The 9,843-nt window shown below is 33.5% G+C and overlaps 1 protein-coding gene across 1 annotated transcript; it reads right to left on the bottom strand.

The window, feature by feature from the left end:
* Window positions 1-4,919: 4,919 nt before the first annotated feature.
* LOC125810772 (uncharacterized) lies at window positions 4,920-9,843 on the bottom strand. The gene is made up of 12 exons (XM_049490261.1): window positions 9,265-9,843; window positions 9,077-9,155; window positions 8,522-8,594; window positions 8,159-8,242; window positions 7,954-8,070; window positions 7,133-7,555; window positions 6,575-6,969; window positions 6,390-6,489; window positions 6,227-6,286; window positions 6,065-6,151; window positions 5,651-5,779; window positions 4,920-5,471 (listed from the first exon to the last, which is right to left on the bottom strand). The coding sequence occupies exons 2-12, from the start codon at window positions 9,151-9,153 to the stop codon at window positions 5,169-5,171; spliced, it is 1,848 nt and encodes a 615-aa protein (XP_049346218.1). The 5' UTR covers window positions 9,154-9,155; window positions 9,265-9,843; the 3' UTR covers window positions 4,920-5,168.

The raw sequence follows: 9,843 nt of genomic DNA on the forward strand, positions 1-9,843 counted from the left end.
CATCAAGCACTACAGCTAAAATGCACTTTTTCTTAATTAATAGTATAAGATGTTTTAACCTATTTAAAAAATTGTATGATTTTATTTAGATCAAGAGATGATAAATACAAAGGTTGGCGTCTTCTAAACTTTCTCACCCGCACCACCTACGCAACGTATGCTATCTTCTGACGTATCATAACGACTAGCATGGATTAAAATGAGGAATATTGTTATTCATAGTGTATTTCAAATGTGTAATTAACCTCAAAAACTAACTTATAAATGAATTACGAAGAAAAAGAATTTTAACTTAGAGTCAAAGAAAAAGAAGAAGAGGATGTTGTTGTCGACGATACAAGCGATTTCATTGTTTGACTTCGAAGCACATGAATTCTAGACATCACAGGTATTACAAGGAATCAAGGATTATAAATTTGGCCATAATTAGCTAACAAAGTAATAATTTGAATGTTTTGAACCATGTTAAACTAATCTATGTGTATGTTGTGAAGGGACAGTTCAATGATTAAAAAAGAAACTACGATTAATTAACGATTTGAAATTGCAAGTCATGAAGCTAGCTCACTCCAGTGCTCTTGTTCTTTATGTTCCCTATTCTTAAGTCTTAACAATTGATGAAGGAATAAAAAAACAAATCTAAATGAATGGGATGGATTATTGCAACAATTTGTAGGGTCAAAGAAAGAAAAATATTGTATGAAAAGTGTATTTGCAAAAACTATCATGGAAAAATAATAATTATATTTTACTTTCTCCCACCACTACAATTATCGTACTAAAATAATAGGAGAAAACAAATTAGCATAAGTACTCTGTGTTTAGAAGGAGTTGCATGTGTATCTGGAAATTGGTATTCCTTCATCCTTAATTAGATGTTTCGAGTTTGAGCTCTCTTGGTATAAAGTCATTTTTTTATGGAGTGTTTTACTCCTCAATATGGGACTTTTCGATATAAATTTTAATTTAATCAAACTTTAATGTGAGTTCCGAACGCTCGGCGAAAAACAAAAAAAAAAAAAGAGTTGCCTTAGCAGGCTAGCTAATCTTAACTTTCTTACAGCTGGAACCACGTCAATGTCATTATCTACATTTAATAGTTGTGTATTCCTTTGATTTGAAAATTACCATAAATTAATAATATAATTTGAAGTTTCGAGTGAGTAAGCAACAAACAATGCGACAATACATGACTTTTCACCCATACAAGTTGTAGTTTGGAAAATTTTGACTTTTGAGTACGTACCCAACTAATATATTATTCACGAACATATGTTGAAATGGGATTTATTTTCACATAATTAGTAAAACAAGTTGCAAAATGGTAGTGAGACTAATTAATATATACTATACTACTATATATAGGTAGAAAATTTAATTAAGCAAATGTAGTTGGTTAATTAGGCTGGACCCATTTCTGTTGATATGCCTTAACTCTATTTATCATTACATCACCATTGATCAATTGTTTGGAAGAAAAAAGTTCAAGGCCAGCTAGGAGAATCCAATGCTTCACGTATTTCAAGTAGAAATGAGTTTTTTTTACCATGCAATTTTACTCAAATTAAAGCACTTGTAAAATTTCATGGCACGTTTTTCACTCCATATTATATATATATATATATATATATACACAATTGGTCCATACCAATACAGGACTGGGCATAGTTCAATGCCATCACAAGTGGTGCAACAGTGTACTTTGTCTTTGGGACAAACACAACATGTGAATCACACAAATACGTACAGACATAGTAACATTTTAGTAGATCTAGATCTTTTGTTGCTATAAATCTTACTGTCTAATAACTAAATTTTTATAATTATAAATAGTAGATATATAGATGGTTCTAGAACCCATGTATAGATATAATTTGAGTGAAAGAAGTTGTTGGCCGGTCAGCTCCATTTGTATTAACCCGTTAGTTTATTAGTTTGTTCTATAATGTGTAATTACATTATGACGGTTATTGGGGATATACAGATTTTTTTTCACCATAATGATCGATGACTCATGACTCAAGTAATAATTGTTGCAAATCTGCTTTCGCAATAAGAAATCCCTAAGTCACCTAACTAGTATTTTCAGTTAAAAACTGCTTAACGGATTAAAAGTTTGATGCCATACATAGATTAATAGAGTAAAATCCAAGAAGAATGAATTAGTAAATGTTATAGTGTCTGATAGTGCAACTTGTAGTTATTTTATTAAATTTAATCGGAAGGCAAAAAAATGTGTGGACCGTCACAATTCTTTTTTTCATGAGAATATATAATAGTAAAGTAGGTACTATGTTTGAGCCTTTGATGGGATCGATGATTAATGTTTCTAGTGCTTATCGCGAATAATATATCTACTTTTATTAAATGGAGATATATATAACATCCATTCGAAGCTGGTAACCATAGAATTAACTCGAACATAATCTCATTAAAATCTTATAATCTTTTCAAATACTTTTTTTTTGTGTCTCAACTCTCAACTTATATGATTGACTTTTATTTTTAGTTCGTGTAAAAAAATATATTTTTATATTTGTTAACAATTTAATTTTAAAATATCTATGACTTGTTTTAGATTATTCAGTTTCAAAAGTCTATTTCTTTCTTAAATTTTATATAAAGTCAAATTACATCATATAAATTGAAACGGAAATATCGGACTAAAAAAAAGTCAGGGTCAATCAATAATAAGTGCCTTTTGCTATCTACCTACCACTTAGTATTTTATCATATTTTTTTACTTGATAGAAATGGAGATAAAGGTGAAGGCAATTTCATTGGTTGGGTCCCAAGATTAATGCGTCTGAAGGATCAAACATCCTTTTCACTTGCCAGATTTTATTTCACCTTGCTTCTTCCAAAGTTGTAATAATAGTATTCTTCATGTCTTGTCGTATTTTTTGTTTTTTCTTTTAACGTAAAACAGTTCAATGTTTACTATTAATGAATGTGAAAATTTGAATCAGAGTATGTTTTGCCAAATTGTTGAGAGACTTTAATTGCCATGATGTGCCTGTTACTAGCTGCAACATAAGTATGGGGTATAATATTTACAAGGTGGTCCTTCCTTATCCTCCACTTTTAGAGTTCAATTTTTTCAAGTGCCTCAACCAATTTTAATTTGTCATATTAATTAGTTGGGATCCACTTTAATTTTGCATATATTAAAGACTATCCACTATATTTACCATCGCAGTTGAAACTTGAAGTTTATGAATATGAAATTATAACTTATTTAATAAGTTGCTAGGTTCTACCTAAATAATTTATTCATATTTCATCGTCAGCATCACCTCCCTTGTCATTTTCCGCTTATCCAAATCACCTACTTCATAATTTGTTACATAAAGTAGGTGATTACATTTTTAGCTCTGTTCACTTATTAAATATTTAACAAGTCCTTGTCCAACTACTTGGTTAATCTTCAGTAGTTCAATACTTATCCTGGCCGTTTGGTTTACACAAAATAGATAAGGAATAGTGATGTTATGAATTAATAATGTAGAAATTAGCTAGTAAGTAATACAATTAGGAGCCTTTAATTGGTTTTTCATATATAAAGCATAATAATACAGTGTTTGATTGTCCATAACATATATTATTATACATAAAATAAAATAAAAAGTCAAGAGTCAAAAATACTAAAGCTTCATTTCTGAACTATTGAAATCGTGAGTTTCTTATTTGAACTATCATTCAATGATTAGTGAAACACACCTGGACGCTGACTAAGAATGCATGTAGTATAATATATAGATTATGATAACTAAACTGTCCAAAATAACCTCATTTGTTAACAATTTTTATTTTATTTTAAAAATAAAAGTAATAATCAGTCTATCACCGATCTAGATCAGAAAATCAAAGAAATATACATGTTGAACTTATTTAATAACCTGAATAATAGCAGTTTTGCAGCTCACACAGAGAAGAAACTTCAGCAGCTGAAAATTACGTCCACTGAATTTTTTATATTTGACTTGTTAGGTTAGTCCAATTTTTATTTCAACTCTTGACAAGTCAAATTATGGGACAGAGTAATAAACTATCAAAAATCATGATCACCTTTTTTGATAAGTAAAACTATATATGCCTCGATGAGCTAAAAGGATTGAGAAAATTTCTGTAGCGGTTTCGGCTCCCTGTTACTCTTTGTAGTGCTATTTTTCTAAATTTTTATTATAAAAAAATGTAGCGATATTATATATTTTTATAACAGATATACAAGATATATGTATTTGTGTATTTATAAACTCTAGCAATGAGCATTCTCTCAATAGAGAGACATACATGTATAATATACAAGCAGCATATATTTTTAGATGTTGGTTCCCCGTACACTTCACATACAGTTTAAAAAAACATATACTTCATTGGATCTAATTGACTACATATACAATTGATTTCTTCACATACATTCCACTTCGACTTTTTAAAAACATAGACATACACAAGATATTGTATTTACGTGTTTTCAGTTGGGATAAGATATTCACACAATTTTGATTAAGATTATATATTGTATATGCACAAATACAGTTTATTAAAGCGTGAATATGAAATTTTCCCGAAGGATTCACCGTCAATTGGGCTTGAAACGTAAGAGAAGGCCCAGCTCTGATTTAAATTGATATTGAGCTTTAAGATTGGATTGTCCAACGTAACGAAGGGGAAAGTGCAAAAATACTTATAGAAGTTGAGCAATGAATATGAATTAGATTTAGAGAAAATTTCATGTTTAACATATTTATAAGACTATTTATTACTCCTAGTTATGACATTATTATTTATGTTTTTCAAGTTTTAACAGTAAAAAACTTACCAGATATAACATTTGTTGAACATATAAAAAAAATAACAAATTTATTAATGTACCAATGATATAAAGAATTGAATTAAAATAACTCCTAACCAATGGAGATGAGATTTAGATTTATGTACGTGCCTGAAACACAGAATTTGCTTCTTAGAGCACACAACTAGGCTTTGCTCAAATAGAATGAGGGCACAAAATTACAGGAACTTTGATCATCCTCCATTCTAACCGAAAACTACCATTCATTTATACACAAGGGATAGGATGGGAAAAAGAATTGAGACACCTTTCAAAGAGAAAAGAAAGAAACAACCACATTCTTCGATTAATCTTAACATACCATGCATCATCATTTCACCAGGTCCTTCATTATTAGATACCGGAAAGCAAAATTATGAGTAACCCATTCAATATTCTTGCGGCCCTTTCCCTGTGGAATTTTCTTAATGCTCTTTCTAAGAGATTCCGGTAAAGATTGTTCGACCATCTCCAACACACCAGCAGGACATAGGCCAGAATCCTTAGCAAAGGACTCCACAACTTTTGGCAACACTATTTTCTGATCCTTTTTCACACCAAAGGTAGCCCTGATATAATCTTCTTTTGCGACTTCCAGCTCCTCATGTACTCTTTTCGGTGTATAGACTCGAACCTGACAAAAACATTTCACTCCCGTTAGAAAGAAATTGGCCTCCACATCACTACTAATTTATCTTCTTTTTAAAATGCCTGACGCATTTGCATGGCAAGAGCAACTTGATGTATATTTCTAGCTTTGTGATAATGACATGTTCATGGAGAAGATAGTGAGGAGAATATTATGGCCATTACCGCGGGATCTGAGTGGTTGCCTGAGCTGAGTGCAAAATGCAGAAGGGGTTCTGGATGTTCAATAGCATATGATTGTCTTTCATCCCCCGTCTTGAATTTTCCTTTAGAAGAAAGTAACAAGCGAAGCCACTGCATCCAGAATGAACTTTATCAGCATCTCAAATATTAAATCCTCCAAAACCAGTAGAACTAGAAATATGCCAAGAACAAAAAGCACTAGGCTGAAGTACAGACATTTTGACTACAGAAGTAAATAAAGATGCTAAAGCTCTTGGGATATACTTCGAGGAGAAAGTATGTTTGAGGTGTAGTCAGTTGATTGATTCATTGATTGTGTAGCTTAGGCCATGACCGTTGCACATGTACATTAACCTAAAATGGACATCCAAGAAGAAAATAACTCAGGAAGTATACCTGTCCTGGTCTGGACATTCGACATCCCAGGATAGAGTTTTGTACCGTATCTGCACTTACTACATGGCCTCCAACATTATAGGCAGCCTGAATTAAGCAATAAGGTAAGACAACATCTCCACCACGCAACTCTTAGCCAAATAAAAAGGTTTATTTACTAACCTTCAAGAGTAGAAATATTCTCTTGACATTGTTTTGGGGGATACCGTAAGCTAGAAATGCCTACACGGAAATAGTAATGCTCCACCATCAGCTAAAAGTAGATATTGACTGCATAGATCATAAAACTGTAACACTGATGCTCTAAATTAATGAGGAACCTTACATGCATCACCAATGCATTATGTACGTTAAGCCAGAATGCTATCTTCTCTTCATGAGTCAACTTTCGTGGATCTATTTGTTCTAGGCGAGAAATAAGTGACCTGCAATATGACACCTCAATGAGCATCATACGTTAATAAAGGTTAAGCTCATGCCGTGAGGTGCCTGAATCTCATATGTTCTTACCTGAAGTGCTGTAACATCGGTTCAATATCGCCCAATTTCTGAGTATCTCTATATACACACTGTACTTCAATCATTGTGCTGTAAGGTCCACTGAACTCCTTCAACCCTTCTACATGAAAAGGATTGTCCAGCCGAACATCAAAAGATGAATCATTCCTAAATCCTGGACTCCATATGTCTTTTGGGGAAAATGCACTTATGGAAGACAAGGATGACGTTGGCGATGAAAGACCGGGATTTGTCAGTGGAGGATCAGCAAGCTTGCTATATATGGTGCACATGCACTTTATCATATCCTCAGACAGCTTGTTTGGTGTATCAGGAACATGATCAGAGATACGGGTGCCTAGATGCTCCGCCAAACTGATTACATTTGAAGAAGCATTTTGCGCATACTGCAAAGAAGTCGTAAAAGAGACTCAAATTTTTAAGCTGTTAATTGTTTTTTAGAAAAACACTTCTGAGTCATTTTATATCTAGATGCAACAATAATAAAAATAATCCGTCCTTCAAATAGCAGAAAGTGCAACGAAAATTCATCTCCCTGATGCAAATTACCTCCATCATAGATAACGGTTGAGAATGACAGGCACGCAATGTTTTGCCCAGTGTCTCTTCTGGTGGGGAAGCTCTGCTCGACAAAGCTGAACGCTGAGATAATGACGAATGGCTTCGTTGAACTCCAGATTCATTAATTTTGTCTTCCACCATACTATTGGTTTCTTTCCGTGGATATAATTCTGATCGACTATCAACTCGAGAAGCAGATTTTTCCCTTTTCAACATCACATCAGAATTGGAGAAATCAAGACGCCTTCTTGGGGTACTTATAGGAGATTTTAATTTATCGTCTTTTGTGGGAGGAGACAAGGATGAGATCTGTTGATCAAATGCTTTTCTGTATAGTGAGAGAAGATACTGTTCCAAATGCCCAACTTCCAATTCTAGTACTGCAATATCTCTTATCAGTTCTGTAGCTGGCTGGAATCAGTTGGGAAGAGTATAATCAACATATGACAGAGATAAGGTTAATGAATCAATTAAGATATAAGAAAATAACCTGACAACAACCATGAGCCTAGCAGAAACTACGAACGACAATAGACTATTTGAGCCTTACACTACTAAATCAACTTCACAAAGAGTTTAACGTGTGAAGTTCCAAAGTTTACACACTCAGAGAGCGTATATAAAGCTAACATATGTACATCATCACATATCTAAAATCAACCTCTTCAAAAGTACCTCATATATATAACATATTATAGTTCTTGTTTTTTTTTTTGAGATCAACTAAAGTGAGAAACTTCGGTAGAGGATGCTAAAGATTATAATGTAGAATAGTTCATATTAAAACTACACAGAGGAGAAGGAGGTACCTTAGGCATTGCGGTCACTTCATTGACATCTTGAGAAGAAGATTTATAACCTAATGCTTTCTCAAGAGCACATCGAACTGCAACTTGATCATGTAATCTTCTCTCCAGCTGCATTATCTGCAAAGAGATATGGCTTTACACATTATAGACATTAAGAATCTTTCCAATTCACCAACATGAGCAGATATCATCTATGTTAGACTACCTCCTGCCTCAGAGAACTTTGTATTTCAGCCGATGATGATTGTTTCTTCTCGCTCACATTACAGTCATTCCCGTGACTCGTATCCTAATGTAAATAAAAAATTATCGTCAGATAGTTGCAAAAGCTCGGTACTTTGAGGCCTATGTTCTTCTTTATTTTTTCAGAAGATAGAACTAGCAAATTGGATCATAGAGATATCAGAAAACAAGACTACAGAGAAGGAATATAGGAAGCTAGATACAAGATCACACATTCTGTTCTACTTTTATTTCCTTTTCCAACATTTGACATTGTGAAATTTCACTCACAGTATAGCTTGGGGGCTACTTTTAACATCAAAACGCAAGACGGAAGTTTCCTTACCAACTTCAATCGATTAGAAGTCTCTACAGAATGATCCACGATATTCTCCTCTTGTTCTGGTTTAACTGGGAAGCTGCCATTACAGAAATCACACAAAAAGACAAAGATTGAATGAAACAGTAGACAGCACTCAACAAATCACATGTAGGAAAGATTTAACCACGGGATAAAATCTGGATTACACCAAAGACTTCTAAAATAAACAAATTGCTTTGTGCAAAGGAACTAAAGGAGTAGTAGGATATAAGAACAGAAGTAAACGGCATGAATGTTAGATTCAGTACTCCATGTCATACAAAAAAAAAGCCCTTTCCCCTTTCCCACTCTTGCTACAGAGCTTTCCAATTTTGCAGTAACGCAAAGCACATTGTTACAAGAAACACCAGTTTGTTAAGCAAGCACATAGTTGCACAGATGTGATTTAGAGGGGTTTTATTTGTACAAAACCACTATAATCTACCAAGGGGAACATACCCAATAATCAATTTTTTCAGTTAACGAGACCCCAAGGAAGAAAGAGAGAGAATTCAAGACATGAATAAATCCAAAGTCTACCTCTTGGAACGAGTGTGTTTAGAAGATGTCACTCTATTTTCAGGAAATTTACTGGTGCTAAACCCTTCAAAATCCATATCTGCAGCTCACTCAATGTGAATGAAAAGCTTGACATTAGCCATCAAGAACCAATTTTTCCTGACAAATGAGTAAATGGGAACAGCAAAAATGGATCATAGTATACTTACCAGTGCATACTTCAAACAGGTAACTATCAAAGATCAAATATTTGGAAGATGGAAACAGACCCACTGACCCCTAAAGACCTCAAACAGGCCTCAAAAACCTCAGCTTGAAATAAAAACCCCAACTTATCCTTGCAGAAAGTCAGGCCACACTCTCAAATGGACAAGAAAAGGCAGCCCTCCTTTTGACCAGGAACTGAAAGTATAAGTAGCAGATGCTCACTTTTGCTCCAAAAATCTGTTATTACCACATTCCCAATATAGCTTTGTGCAATAGAGGGGAAGGTGAAGAGAGCTTTTTCCACTGAAAAAAAAAAGAAGAGTATTCCCTACTAAAGCTCAAAAATGTCAAAGGTATCCAAAAGTAGGTATATTATACTTGACAATAAAGAGTTGATAAAGGTCAGAGATTTCGGAGGAATAATAAAAATGGTGGCTCAAACAGAATAAAAGGTTTAAGCTAAAACAAAAAGAAGATTAGAAACAAAGTCGATGGATTATTAATTTTAGCAGTATTGACAACCCATTTTTCCACATTCGTTTCACTTGTTGTTGAGCTAGTGGGAGTTGTTGACCGGCCCC

The sequence above is a fragment of the Solanum verrucosum genome, unplaced genomic scaffold, assembly GCF_900185275.1.
Source record: "Solanum verrucosum unplaced genomic scaffold, falcon-dt-bn FXZP01000032.1, whole genome shotgun sequence".
NCBI lineage: Eukaryota > Viridiplantae > Streptophyta > Magnoliopsida > Solanales > Solanaceae > Solanum > Solanum verrucosum.

Coding starts and splice junctions, on each gene's coding strand:
- LOC125810772 (XM_049490261.1), bottom strand. CDS start 9,153: ATGGATTTTGAAGGGTTTAGCACCAGTAAATTTCCTGAAAATAGAGTG. Junction 6,490..6,574: donor CCGATGTTACAGCACTTCAG/GTAAGAACATAT, acceptor GTCATATTGCAG/GTCACTTATTTCTCGCCTAG. Junction 6,152..6,226: donor GAATATTTCTACTCTTGAAG/GTTAGTAAATAA, acceptor TGCTTAATTCAG/GCTGCCTATAATGTTGGAGG.